Source organism: Mycosarcoma maydis, chromosome 23, assembly GCF_000328475.2.
Source record: "Mycosarcoma maydis chromosome 23, whole genome shotgun sequence".
In the NCBI taxonomy this organism is placed as follows: Eukaryota; Fungi; Basidiomycota; class Ustilaginomycetes; order Ustilaginales; genus Mycosarcoma; species Mycosarcoma maydis.
Genome location: NC_026500.1, coordinates 219,050 through 233,129, shown reverse-complemented (window position 1 = coordinate 233,129; position 14,080 = coordinate 219,050). Strand labels below are relative to the sequence as shown.

General features: G+C 53.0%; 3 protein-coding genes across 3 annotated transcripts; 2 read left to right on the top strand and 1 right to left on the bottom strand.

Moving 5' to 3' along the window:
* Positions 1–647: 647 nt before the first annotated feature.
* Positions 648–2,945, top strand: UMAG_06434 (uncharacterized protein; the record flags this gene model as incomplete). The annotated part of the gene is made up of 1 exon (XM_011394413.1): positions 648–2,945. The coding sequence occupies one exon, from the start codon at positions 648–650 to the stop codon at positions 2,943–2,945; it is 2,298 nt and encodes a 765-aa protein (XP_011392715.1).
* Positions 2,946–3,754: 809 nt separating this feature from the next.
* Positions 3,755–6,994, bottom strand: UMAG_06433 (K, P-type ATPase; the record flags this gene model as incomplete). The annotated part of the gene is made up of 1 exon (XM_011394412.1): positions 3,755–6,994. One exon carries the CDS (start codon positions 6,992–6,994, stop codon positions 3,755–3,757), a length of 3,240 nt encoding a protein of 1,079 aa, XP_011392714.1.
* Positions 6,995–11,493: 4,499 nt separating this feature from the next.
* UMAG_06431 (uncharacterized protein) lies at positions 11,494–13,105 on the top strand (the record flags this gene model as incomplete). Its single annotated transcript, XM_011394411.1, has 3 exons — positions 11,494–11,607; positions 11,697–11,831; positions 11,981–13,105. 3 exons carry the CDS (start codon positions 11,494–11,496, stop codon positions 13,103–13,105), a joined length of 1,374 nt encoding a protein of 457 aa, XP_011392713.1.
* Between the last annotated feature and the right edge of the window lie 975 nt (positions 13,106–14,080).

Below are 14,080 nucleotides of genomic sequence, written 5' to 3'. Positions count from 1 at the left end.
TTCTCACAGTCTGAGTTTACTGCCATGCGAAGCTCAGCTCGAGACATAGATGCTAATCGATGCAGCACGTTACGCAAGGCTCTAGCTTCTCGGCCACTTGTTCTCTCTTGTGGATTTTACGCTCTCGTCGTTCCGCCTCCCCGGACTTTAAGCGACGGCGTCCTTGTCCTTCTCGTCTTCGCGCCCGTTTGGCTGTGCTTTACTCTGCAGCTTCAGAATGCCAGAATATACTCTACCGTACTGCAGTAACTGCAAGTACATATCTCCCTCTCACTCCCCAGCCTTGCTTTTGGTTCCACAGCAGATCTCGGACAAGCTCTTCCGCTCCTATTCAACGAGGGATTGTTGTTGACAGTTGACACTCAATTGACAATCTGCTTTCGCCGCTCTACCGCTTTACGACCATCATACTCCTGATTGACATCAAAACCAGTTTACCTCCTTCGATAGACACTTCACCATCTCCACCATCTATATCAGATCGCCTTAAGCTCACACATCGGCTGCTGCCGCAAGCCTTCTCGATTAGCCCTCTCTGTTCGTATCTCTCTGGCAAGCTTCCTCTTCGTTCCAGCCCTTCCATCCAAGCTCGAGCTCGACGACGACATCCACGCTCCTTTTCCATCTTGCCCATCACGATTCGTGACATGCGATCCTTTACACCGGCGCTTGTCGCCTCCCTCGTCTCGGCGCTCTTACTGGCCCCTGCAGCCTTGGCCGATGTCACCCTCACTCCTGCACGCAGTATTGCAAGTGCAGGCTCCACCGTATCCAACGCCATCAGCCCATCCTATGCCGGCTTCGGTATCGAGCCATCCGATCTCTTCGTATACACTGGAACTACCTCTGCCAATCAACTCACTTTCAACCTGCTCTCCAACCTCGCAAACTACACCGGTGCCCCCCCACACATCCGTATTGGCGGCAATGCCGGCGACACTATGCTCTATGATCAGTCAGTGACAGCCTACGCCCTTCAGCCAAACCCAAGCGCCTCTGGTCAGGGCAACGCAAGACCCTCGGATTATTATCTCTTCGGCGACAACTACTTCAAAGTCATGAACTACTTTCCCAAGGGCACGCCCATTACCTATGGTCTCAATCTCGCTTACCAGGGATCTGATGCGCTTCAGCGCATCGTCGAGCAAGCAAGTGCCGCTTTCGACAACATCGGCACCGACGACAACGGCGCCAAGCTCTTCAGTCTCGAAATCGGTAACGAACCCGATCTTTACATTGACCTTGGCTACCGCTCTCCCGATTGGACCCCTACTCAATTCGGTAACGAATGGGCCTCTCGTGCCGAGGCCATCTACCAACAGACCTTGAAGCAGAGGAACGTCAATTCCGACTTTTTCGAAGTCGCTGCTACCGCCACCACCGCGTCCAAGAACGGTCAACCGTTCCGCATCGCCAACTTGGTCGGCAACTCTCAGGGTGTCGCTGCTGACAACGGCATCTACGTCGCTGGTTGGAATCAGCATGACTACTTCTACTACATCAACGTCTCGCCTTTCAATCTTACCCTATCCTACCTTCTCGATCTTTCCAACACCGCCAACCAGTTCCGCGAATGGGCAAACCAGGTCGGTCAAGCCATCGTCACCGGAAAGCCCTACTATCTCAGAGAGATGGGCAGCGTTGGTCCCAATGGTCTTCCAGGTATCAGCGAGACCTTTGGAAACGCTCTTTGGACCCTCAACTTCTTCTTTTATGCCGCTAGCATCAAGGTCGACAGTGTCCAGATGCACATGACTCAATACTCCCAAGCTGCGCCATGGCAGACCAACTACATGGGTGGCAAGGGACCTCACGTTCGACCCACCTATTATGCCTGGGCTGCTTGGGCCCAGATCATTGGTCCCACCTGCAATTCCCAGGTTGCACCCATCCCGCTCAGCAATCAACCCTCATCGTACAGCAACCGCCTTGGCGCCTACGGTGTCTACCGAGCTAACACCTTGACCTCGGTCGTCATGATCAACACCCAGCTCTACTACTCGTCCAGCAGCTATCCAAGTTACCAGAACTTTGTCCTCAGCTTGCCCTCTCTCGCCGGCCAGACCGTCTACCTTTCTACTCTCTATGCTGATGGCGTCGATTCGACTTCCAACGTCCAGTGGAACGGTATCAGCTACGAGCAGAGTGGCACCGGGCAGCCCCGCACCGTCAACGGTACCCAGTGGACTATGACCGTCGGCACCGACGGAACCCTGACAGTTCCCGTTCGCGATAGTCAGATTGTCGTTGCCAGCACGGTTCGACTTGGCCGAGAGTCGGTCGGAGCGCAGAACTGCCAAAATATTGCTGCGCCAGGTCTCGGCTCGACCAGCAGCGGAACTGGAACTGGAACCAGCAGCGGCGGCAAGCCCGCCCCTACCTTCAAGTCCACCACTGGCTTTAAGTCCGACATGCCTCTGAGTATGACTGCCATCATCGCCATTGCTGCCAGCTGCGGTGCCTTGCTGATTCTCCTACTCGGCCTCTTCGTATGGTGCTGTGTGCGCTCGTGCAAGAAGAGGGACGCACGCAAGGCACGTGCTGCGGCTATTCTCAAGACTCCCCCTCGTCACGACGATCACCCCTTGCTCGAAAGTCACTCTGCTGAAGAGAGCTTTGCCTCATTCCCTGCCTACCAGAAGGCGCCAGGCCATCGAGAATGGGACAGTCCCATGACTTCAGTCAGCCATGGTCAGCAAATACACCCTTCAACAAGCTACGCCAATGTTCAGCCCGAGTATGATTGGACAGCACCAGCAGGTCATCAACCTCGCCCTTCAGCGAGCCAGAGGTCAACCCCGCAGATGCAACAGTATTATTTCCATCAGCAGCAAAACCCAGTGTACTTGCAAAGCCCATATCAAAGCCATGTGCAAAGCCATGCGCAAAGTCAGTATGAACAGAGCCAGTACAGTCACAGCTACAACGATGCTCGAGCGTTCTAAGCGGCTCGCTCTGCTACGCTAGCCTCGTTCTTCTTTAGATGCTCTCATGCTTTCTTCTCTTATGGACACTTTCTTTCTGTTCACATCTCGTTCGGACGCACTGCTCAGCAACCTTCCACGCTTCAAGCGTTTTCTGACGTTGTTCAAACACCCCATCTCGAAGACTGGTCAATCCGACCAAGTAGCGGTGTTTCTACACTTGCTCGCTCATCTGGCTTTCCCTCTCCATTGTCGTGATGATCTTCACTCTTTGTCATGTAACCGCATGTTTTGTTACTCGCGCATCGTCAGCACGTTTCCTCTTCGTATTTTTTTGTTAACGTCTTGTTCCTCTTGTAGAATAGACCAGCCTCCCTGTAAAGCGATATCTTGTCCCTCGGTTTCCCCTCCTTTTCCAGAGTCCCGCCTCGCTACAAATGTCATTATGCGTTCACAACATCTATCGCTCTCTTTTCGCTTAGTTACCATTTGAAAGTCAACGTTAGTGCCTTGGCTGTTTGGTTTACACATGGCTGGTAACGGTCACGTTCTACGACGGCATGAAGCGACTCGGAATGAAACGTGTGGGCGGCAACGGAAAATTTTGGTCATGACAGCTTTTCCCAGCACGATCTGTTTTCTAGTGGAATCCACCCACTTCTAGCTCTACCGGGCCGTCTCTGCGCAGATTACTCCCGACAGCTCTCACGTAGTTCGTTACAGAAAGATACGATGATGTTTAATGCGAGGGTATTATTCGTGAATTAACGTTAGTTACAGTCGCATCATTCGGTCTGATAGATCACGACTTGAAGCGTCCGACGAATAGCTCACCAGGCGATCTTAGCAATGATGCTGTTAGGGAAAGTGCGGACAAGCAGCTTACGGAGCTCATCCATGACAAGGATGCCGATGGCGAGGGGAACGGGGATGAGCCAGAACTCGATGGGGATCGAAGCAGTGCCAAAGAGGTTCTGGATGCCTTTGACCTCGGTGACGAAAATGGCGATGACGAGCGCAGCAAGAGGGCCGAGGATGAGGTAGGGGTTGCGACGTTGCTTGCGGATGGGATCGGCCTGGAATATGGAGAGACGCTTGTTGCGGACCGATAGCAAGTTACCCCACTGGAGAATGACGAGCGTGACAAAGTATACACACTGTCCCACAGCGAGGAAGTGGTTCAGCTCGTCCGCCGTGTAGCCGTGGAAGCCGTCGCCGAACTTTTCAAAGGCAAAGAACATGTCTTTGACGGGGATCTTAGCGTACTTCCAAATGTAGAGGAAGAACATTGAGTGCGCGGTGAGCGTCTCCATCATACCGATGAACAGGTAGCTCTGTCCGTAAATGGCCTTGTTGACCAGGTGATCGGATCTGGGGTTCCTTGGCGCCAGGGAGAGCAGGTCGAATTCCTCCTTTTCAAAGATGAGAGTAAGGCAGCAGACCAAGTCTGTAAAACAGCAGATGATGATCATCAGGAAGGAGCTGAGTGGAAGAGGAACACCGAAAAAGACGTTGAGGATGACGGGCCAGTCTTCGGACCAACTGCCCGCGGGCAGAAGGTACGAGATGACCTTTTGCAAGTTCTGGAAGACAAGGCGACCGAGCTTGATGGCTTGGATGATCGAGCTGAAGTCGCCCATAAGAACAAGGTCAGCAGCCTCCATGGCAACGTCTGAGCCGGATACCATGGCGATACCGACGTCTGCCGCCTTGAGCGCGGGAGCATCGTTGACGCCGTCACCGGTAACGGCGACAACACAGCCGCGGTCTCGAAGCTCGTTGACGATCTTGAGCTTCTGCTCGGGTGTGGTACGCGCGAAAACAATCTCTTCGTAGCGACAGACGACGTCCCACTGCTGCTGTGTGATCTGTGGAATCTCTTTGCCCTCGACAAGCAAACTGGCCTCGATGATGTCCTTGGGCCCGTTCTGTTTCTTAAGTGCCTTCTCGTTGAGGGCGGGTGGTTCGCTGACGTATCGACCCTTGACATCAAAATTGGCAATGCAGTCCGGCTCGCCATTGTGAGTGAAGATACCGACCATCTTGCCGATGGCAGCCGCAGTAAGAGAGAAGTCACCAGTGACCATAAAGAAGCGAGATCCAGACCTCCTGCATTCAGCGACGGTGTGACGGATATCAGAGCGAGGGGGATCCATGATACCGAGTAAACCGATGACAATAAGGTCTTCTTGACTGGCGGCAGCGACCTCGTCTTCGTACTCTCCTGTCCCGGGCTTAGAAGAGGCGATGAATTGGCGCTTGGCGAGCAAGATGACACGCTCGCCGCGGCGAGACCATGCCTCTTGCTTGCTTACGAGCTGAGAACGAGCCATGTCATCAAAGACCTTGGTCTGACCATCTCTAGCTGAAAAGAAGTGCGAGATGCGTGGCATGAGGACATCAGGGGCACCCTTGACAAACATTTCGTCAGCAGTGGTGGTGGCTTTGTCGCTGTTGCTTCGCATGACGGTGAGCATGAACTTGTTCTTCGAATTGAATGGAATATCATAGACACGCCGGAAGGAAGCCTTGATCTCTTCAGAGCCAGGAAGCGAGGCTGAGAGGCGGAGAACAGCGGCGTCAGTGGCATTGCCCTGAACACTACGCTCCGACGGCAGAACGGCATCGCTTGAAGGGTCAAAGAAAGCATCGTTGCAAAGAGCCATCCCCTTATTCAGTTCGTCGAAGACGGCTGGCTGATCGATGCTAGAAATGTCGATCCTGGTGCACTCTTTGTCGACAAAGCCGATCGAGTTAACCGACATCTTGTTCTCGGTCAGAGTTCCGGTCTTGTCCGAGCAGATGACATTAACACAACCGAGCGTCTCAACGGTGGAGAGCGACTTGGGCAGCACCCGAACATCACGCATGCGACGTGCGATCAACGAAAGGGTCAGAGCGACGGCGACAGGCATACCTTCGGGGATGAAGGCAACGACGAGACTCATGAGGTTTGTCAAGATGCCGACGGTGTTGAGGAAGCCTGGATGATCCTTTCGAAGCCAAGCGAGCCAGGTGATAAGCATGATAAGGACGAGCGTGACTGTCAGGCCGATGATGATGTAGACGAAACGCGAGATCTCTTTTTGCAGCTGGGTTGGCTTCTCCTTGTCGTCATTGGTAAGCTTGTTGATGCGACCCATGACGGTGCGCGGGCCGGTGAGGACAACGATACCAGTGGCGTTGCCGTTGCAAATGTGGGTGCCGAGAAGAGCAATGTTCTTGGTTTCGAGGAAGTTGGTCTCGGTGGGCTCGACGGTACCAGGGATCTCTTCGGACTCACCAGTGAGCACGGATCGGTCGAACTTGAGGTCGGCGGAGGCTTTGATGATTCGCATGTCGGCAGGAACCTTGTTACCTGTGGACAGGATGCATACATCGCCGACGACAAGTTCGGAAGCGGAGATGGACTTGTGCTCTCCGTCGCGGATGACGACGGCGTTCTCGGGCAAGAGGTGAAGGATCGAGTTCATTACCTTCTGTGTCGACCAATCCTGAAAAGCATTGAAGATGGCTTGGAAGAAGATAACAATCAAGACGACGATGGCGAGAGCAAGGTTGTAAGCCTGTGGAGGGTTGCCGAGGGGCCTCCAGGAGATGAAGAAAATAATTACACCGATCCAGAGGATGGAGCAGAAGCCTCCGAAGGTGTAGTGGAAGAGCTTGAGCCAATACTTGTTCTTCTTCTGAGTGAGGACGTTCTTGCCGTTGCGCTCGAGACGGCGGGTGGCGGCAGGGGTGTCGAGGCCGGACTCGGGAAGCACGTTGAACCTCTGAGCAAGCGCGTCGGGATCGACGGTATGGAAGTCGAGCGATCCGAAAAAGTCGGAATCGGAGAGGTGATCGTTGCTCTTTGCACCTTCAACGCCTCGGGAGTCGTAGACCTGTATACTTAATGTGCGAAAGCCAATGGGAATGTGGGAGCGGGTGGTCTGAGTGCGGGGGACCTTGATGCTGACGCGTGGCGCCGCCGAGGGGCCAACGGTGTCAACATGACTCTGGTCGGACAGAGTCTGGCGGATCTGGTCCTTCTCGACATCGCAGTCGGATACGGACTTTGAGTCAGACATGATGGTGATCGAATGGCTGGGGTTGAGCGAGCAAGAGGACGATGCCAAACTGAAGCTCAGGGGAAGTATGGGCACGTAGGGTGACCAGATCGTAGAAGTACAGAATGAGGGCTAAGCAGCGGCGACGGGCGTAAAAGTGTGAGATCTTATAGCTTTCATTGAAGAAGTCGGAGGGTCCAGGGGAAAGAGGCGAGGAAAGGGAGAAGTTGAGGGCAGATATGGTTCTTTGTGGAACATATACAAGAGCTCGCGAGGCCTGCGCTGCCAAAGCCGCCGATAGTGGAGTCGCAGAGTCAAGTCATGGCAAGATGGGAAGAGAGAGGGCTAGCGCGGAAGAAAGCCATGTCTGAGAAGGGTCAAGAGGGTTGAGGGGATTTTGCTACCAACAACCAAGAACCACGTTGCACGGGTGGACTTAGAAGACACGAAAAGCGAAAGCATGGGCAGTTTGCGCTTTTTTCTGGTTCTGTTGATGACAGAAGAGGCTTTCGCGACAGCGTGAAAAGAGCTTATCAAGAGTAGGTGCGAGGGAAATGGGCAGACAGAAAAGAGAGACAGGCGCTCAGGAAGGATACGGATCGGCAACGTGAATCAGGAACGTCGAACCAGGGCGGCCACAGTAGTGTCAGGGTCTGTGTCGAATATGAATCGATGTACAGCCTTGACAACGTTTGTGCACACTGCGACATCGGCAACGATAGCGCCAACGGCCAAGTCAGAGAGAGATGACGCGCACATGTAATCTTAGGCTAAGAAAGGCCTGTCTTCCCTGGCTCAAGGGTTGGCAAAGCGATGAAACCATCGCCACAGTGAACCACAGAACGCAAAGAGCAAGGAGGTTGTGAGAGCGGGAAGGAGAGAAAACGAGACAAGCACCGTGAATGTGATGCAGGGTGTAGGGTTGTAATACGAAGGGCACAAATAACGTACAAGAGAATCAAGTTGGAGGGTCGAGGGCAGAAACGAGGGGGGATAAGGGTGGGCTGGAGTGAGGAGCGAGGGCTGAGGGTTCAAACGATATGCGATGGCAACGATGGCAGATTGAAGCGGCGGGTGCACATTTTGACAGCTGACAGACAGAACTGGGATCAAAACTTCAAGACACTGGGCAATGCGGTAGATCCGCTCGTCAGGCCGTATGGATCGTTGTATGATGTTCGCTCACATGTCTGGGGTGAAGCAAGCATGATTTTAGAATACGAGGCCTGAGGAGAGTTGGTCGGGTTTGATGGCGTTGTTCCATTGCAGGCTTGGATGACCAGCGAAGAGCGAGCGACACTCTGTGACTTGGGATTAGGGTTGTGTGCGCATTCACGATTGGCTCGGTTCATCTGACTGCAATCACGAATTGGGATGCGATACCCTCGGCCCACCTACAGCGCAACTCAGCCCGCCGGACAATCTCCTCTTTTGAGAGGGTTGAGGGTTACAAGATCTGAAAATTGCAAAATCATAAAAACTCCCGATGTAGTTGATCGGGCATTGCTTTATCGCCCATCCTACGGTCAGGAGTCGTGTGAGTCACGAGTTCCACGTCGTACTCACGACTTCTTACGATGTTAGGACACCCAATTTCAAAAAAGCATTCCAAGATCGTGAATTCGCGTCGAGGACACTCTACAGGGCATGTGTTGCATGACCTGCAGAGCAACCGGCGGCATGAAAAGGTTAGCAGAGCCCCATCCAATTACAGAGCAGTCAAGAGATGCGAACAGAGCTCTTACTCTTGATCATCTTTCGCCAACTGCCGTGGAGACGGGCGCTACACAAGCGCATCGCTCGCTCTCTATTTCGATCAAAAGTTCGGCTCTGAAAACCACCATCAAGAGACAAAGAAAGACAGGTAAGTCGTGGGGGGCACTGCCATCACTTTGGCCAAAACATCCAGCTCCAGCTCTGGGCTTCGCCAGCATGAGCAAGCAAACTTTGCTCAACGATGAGGGCGCGGTAGTGCGTATATTCGAGTTTACGTGAGAGACGCCGCCGAACATCTCGAAACAGAAGGCGGGTGTCAAGGTCGTGTGGTTTCTGCAAGCAGATCACGACAATGTTTGTGGGCGGATACTACCGAAAGCAGACAAGATCGAGGCGAGGTACGAGCGAAATGGCAGTGAGATTTGCGTCTCTTCGTAGGCTGCTGTACCGAAATTTGATCACACTGTTCGCTCCAAGCATACCACGGCACCTGCTTGTCGTGGCGAGTTTTCTTGTTTTGCTTGCTTGCTCTTCCTTAACCAAGATCGTGGCGTCTGCGAGCTCCGGTATTTCGAAGCACACGATTGAAGGTGCAATCAAAGGGCTAGGCCACTTCTCATTTGGCGTTTTTTAGGGTCGCAGTCCGTTTGGAGTTACTGTTGCCAACCTCTCCTCGCTTGTTCACTTGCAACCGCGTGCACGCTCTCGAATGAATTGTTCGGCCCAAAGCGTTCCTCTTGCCTTTTGTGTAAGCGTCGCCTTGCTGCTCGTCGTCCGCAACTTGGATTTTCGACTAGTTACGTATCCCCGTACACCTGTTCGCTTGAACTCCAGCGTGACATCAGGTCAGATGAAGTGTCATCCTCAACACGTTGATCCTACAGTGCTCTGTGTTGCGGCGGAACACACACCAGATACCCACGCCCGTAAAAAGAATTGAGGGTGCTCTCTGAGCTCGGACATAAGCTCCTCAAGTCGAAGGGATGGGAAAGGGTGCACAGGCTCGTCGCAGAGCTCAAGAGATCTGAATGTGTCATTTTAGCCCCGTTCGGGGCAGGATAAAAAGTGACAGAATTCCGCAACAAAGCACAGCCGTAGACAACGCACCGGAAATCAGTCACATGCAGTCACTCGATTCATTCGGATCTACCGAGACCTGTGTGGTTCCCACACTTGAAACTGCGAGGGCTTCTGTTATAGACTCTGGTGGCTTCTTGGCCTTGCCATGATAGGATTTGAAAAGGGAGCAAGGCAAGTTCCATGCTTGAGCCGTGAGCACGTAGCGTGCGGCGCAGAATCACGAATGGTTTAAATAACTTTTTTTTTTGCTAGTCTGGATGCACTTTTAGCGTCAAATTCTGCTGGCTATCTTCCTCGTTCCATGAACACGAGGCGCGTTTGTCAGCGATGTTCGCAAACCTAGTCGTGACTGTTTGCCTCACTCGTGACTTGCTGTCTCGGCCAATTCCTCTGTTTTCTCTGCCCGTCAGCCGGTCTCTCCAATCTGTGATCATCTGCTGCCAGCAATTCTTTTCGCCATGACCTTTGATCTTGCAAGGATCAGGCTCGGTCATTTGCCCGCAGATGCGAGAGCGTTCTATTTTAGGCCCCATCCTCGCCACTTCTCCGCACGTAGTCAGTATCAGTTTGCCATTTTCTGTCATCAGTTTCTGATGCCTCGCATCAAACTTTTCATGGTTTGCTTTGCTTTGCTTGGCTCTTGGCTCTTGGTCAGGGAGTGTGACGGGCTGTGTCGTTTCATCTCGAAAACATGCAGCTACGCCTACACACTGCTCGTCGGGTCACATCCGCTTCGACTCTTCGCACAGCACGACAATCACGTATGAAACAGACACGATGGACTCGCTGTCCAGCTGCTGCGCCATGACCTGCATCCGCGCTCGTTCCGCCGCTGGACCACAGCCCGCATCAAAGCTTTCACAGGCGATGCTCTGCAGACTGCACTGCCCTAATCTACACGCCGCACAAATCACTGGGCTTTGGCTCGTTTCCCAAGCCACTGAGCTTAAGCTTGTCGTGATAGTGTTCTTGGCCATGGATTCTTGCTCTTGCTGTTGGCCCCGAGGTCAAATCCGTCTGATTCATTCGTGCTTTTCACAGCCCCACTCGCCATGTTGCTTCCCTCGCGGCGGCGTCGTTAGTCCTCTTCGATCAAGACCACCGGGGTGTCTCACCACCATCGATCTAGAATTCATCGCCTGGCAGAGAAAGTGGGAGCGTTTCATTACTTGATTTCAGTCGCGTTTGCTCGCTCCGTCTATCCACGATTGCTTGGCTACGCTCCAGCTCTGCCAGTTGGCCCATTCGAGTTGCTTCGACATCACCATCTTGATTACCTCATCACCTTCTTACCGGCAGTTCCGATCGAGCTTCGGCGCTTCCGTTCCTCGTTTGTTCTGTTGCTTTCAGTTATTGGCTTCGGCGATTAAGAAACAGCTCTTCTTCGCTTTGTCAACCCTTCGCTGCTCTTATCAACAGCCGAACCACCCTTTGATACTTGCTTCAGCCCATCGCTGACACACTCCTCAATCGCGTGATCTTTCCGCCCGGCTTGCTTCGTTTACGAATCCAGCTGCACTTTCCATCCTCACAACATAGCCTCAGCTGTGCAATCGGTGCCGATAAGCTCGATCTATTCGCAAACGCACTGAATCCCCAAGTCCTATATATCGGCAGCATAGGTCCACCATTCTTTCTGCTCATGACTCCCTCTTGGCTTCCCGCACGATCCGTCTAGACCCAACAAACACACACTTCCTTGAACAAGCGACATCTTCCGCGTCATGTTGAGGCCATCCGCCGTCATCACGGCATGTTTATTGCTTCTGTTCTTCGCGTTGGCATATGCAGAATCGTCAGACCAAGCTTCTCTCTATGCTGATACTTCTTGCAACTCGGTAAGCTGAAAGCCACTGTCAGCCCTTGTGATTTCGACTTCGCTCGTCCTCGACTGACTATTTATCTCGGCCCTTCGCTTGCTTCGCAGGACTTATGCCTTCGCGTTGTTTACAGCCCCTCTGAAAAGAGGATGAACATGACCATGTCTGCCAATGGTGGTGGTGCGCCTATAGGGTGGTATGCCGTTGGTACGGGCAAGCAGATGGACGGATCCAATATGATGGTAAGTCACAAAATTTCTAGACGTTTCCAGTTTGAACGCGACGACAAGGCGCTGAGCCACCTCAAGACCTTGTTGCCCGTCGCATATGCATCGTGACAGTGATCTGACCGATCGCACCTGTCTCAACACCTTCGTGCCACACTTCACAGATCGGATGGGTGGACACTGCAGGCAAGGTTGTCATGTCTCAACGCACTGCTTCCGGACATACCAGCCCCACCACTAGCATCACGGCATTGACTGCCACGATGGAGCCAAAGCATTCGTTTTCTAACAGCTCTGGAACCGTCTGGACTTGGTCATTCCCCATGTCTGGCTCCGACGCCACGCCTTCGGCATCGACGCCGTTCATTTGGGCCTCAAACAAGGCTGACAACCCCAGTTCAAGCACAACCGCATCTATCAAACGCCACACAGCCTTCGGTTCGATCACTCTGGATCTCACCAAGCCCTACTCAGCGTCGTCGTCGTCTGCCTCCAGCAGCAACACAGGAAGCAACACCCCTGTGACTCCAGCAACGGGTAGGGGTAATGCGAGCAACCAGAGTCAATCGAACCGTGTCTTGAACAGGGACAACAGTCTCATCATCGCACATATGGTCCTAATGATCGTAGCTTGGTTCATCCTTGTGCCTACAGCCATTCTCTTTGGTCGTTTCGGCCGTACCTTCTTCAAATGGTTTCCTTTGCATCGCAACATCCAGATCGCCGCGTTCTTGGTCGTGCTCATCGCCATGATTCTCATCATCGTTAAAGTCGGATCCGGCACCCATTTTGACAGCACGCACGCCAAGGCCGGTCTCGCTGTCTTCATCATCATGTGCTTGCAGATGGTGCTCGGCGCTGTCGGTCACAAAACCAAGCGCTTCAACCCTTCAAGGATCGTTCATGTCGTCATTGGACTCGGCATCACCATTGTTGGCATTTGGAACGCAACCAGCGGACTCAAGCTCTGGAGCTGGGGTGCACCTCGATGGGCGAACTGGATCTTGTGGATTTGGTTCGCCTTGCTTGCTGTAGCCTACTTGGCGGGCCTGGCGCTGCTTCCTCGCGATCTGCAACAATGGCGAGAGAAGTCTGGGAACTCGCGCGGTGAGAAGCAAGAGTACCTTGGTCTCCAGAACAATTCTTCGCCAGGTGTCTCGACGCAGCAGCAATCGCTGAACGAGCAGCCGACGTTGCACCCAGGCTGGGGCGCTCCGCCGCTGAAACAGGCACCCTCGCGAGCATACCAAGGCTATGCTCGGCAGCATGTGTCAGATAGCCGTATTTGAGCGGCAGACGACCTTGGTCCGTGTTTCGTTCTTATAACCGCCAGTAATGCAGTGCTTTTCCTATATCTGGGTTCAACTTCTACGGCCCGCAATCAAAGGCGCACATGATCGTCCACGGTTGCCACATGTTGTGTTTTTGTGTCGTGATTCACATTATGCCGATTCACACTGTGCAAGGCGGCAGCTGAGGTGAAGGCTGTCCCTGCCGCAATCTAGCCTGACTTGCGATGCGAGTCGAGGGCTCTTGCCTTGGGTACAGCATTCGATAAGACGACTCTGTGCGGAAGACGCAGAAGTATTCCGAGAGTGGCGGTATGCTTTCGAACGGTGAAGAAGTACCTATAGCTGTCGCAGTCACGGAAGCTTCTACGCGAGGAGCAGTCGAAGAGATTGCCCACAAGATTTCATGGTTGAGTTAAGCTTTCTTGCCCCAGCTGTACATGCGACATCGAGCTGCTGAGGATCGGGAGCAGATTGGGTGACAGATCTGTTGTCTCTAGTTGGATTATTTTACTTTGTGGTTCCTGACGAACATGCACGATGAGAGAAGGGCTCGAGCGCGTGGCCCTGAATATTCGTGATTGACAACTGTGAATATGTTCGAGAAAGGGCTGGAATGTGCCAGATCCATGTGGAGGAGAGAAGACTGTTTGAGAAGCCTGACTGTATTTTTCGCGTGACTAATTCCGATGTTGGATGTCCAGGCATCCCTCAGCAAGTTGTTATCGCCTCTTATCCGCGTGTAACTGCAGAGTCTCAGTCCGATGCTGAAGAGGAAATGGATATATAAGGAGCCACACCAACGGAACTTCTTACCCTTGCAGACTTTTCACGCAAGTACATAACCCAGAAGGATCCAACAACCTACACGACTTCATACTGTCACCACCTTATCTGCGAAGGTCATTCGCTACCACCAGATTCAATATCCTAAAATACGCTCACCATCATCACTAACAGCACCCTTCTGCTGAC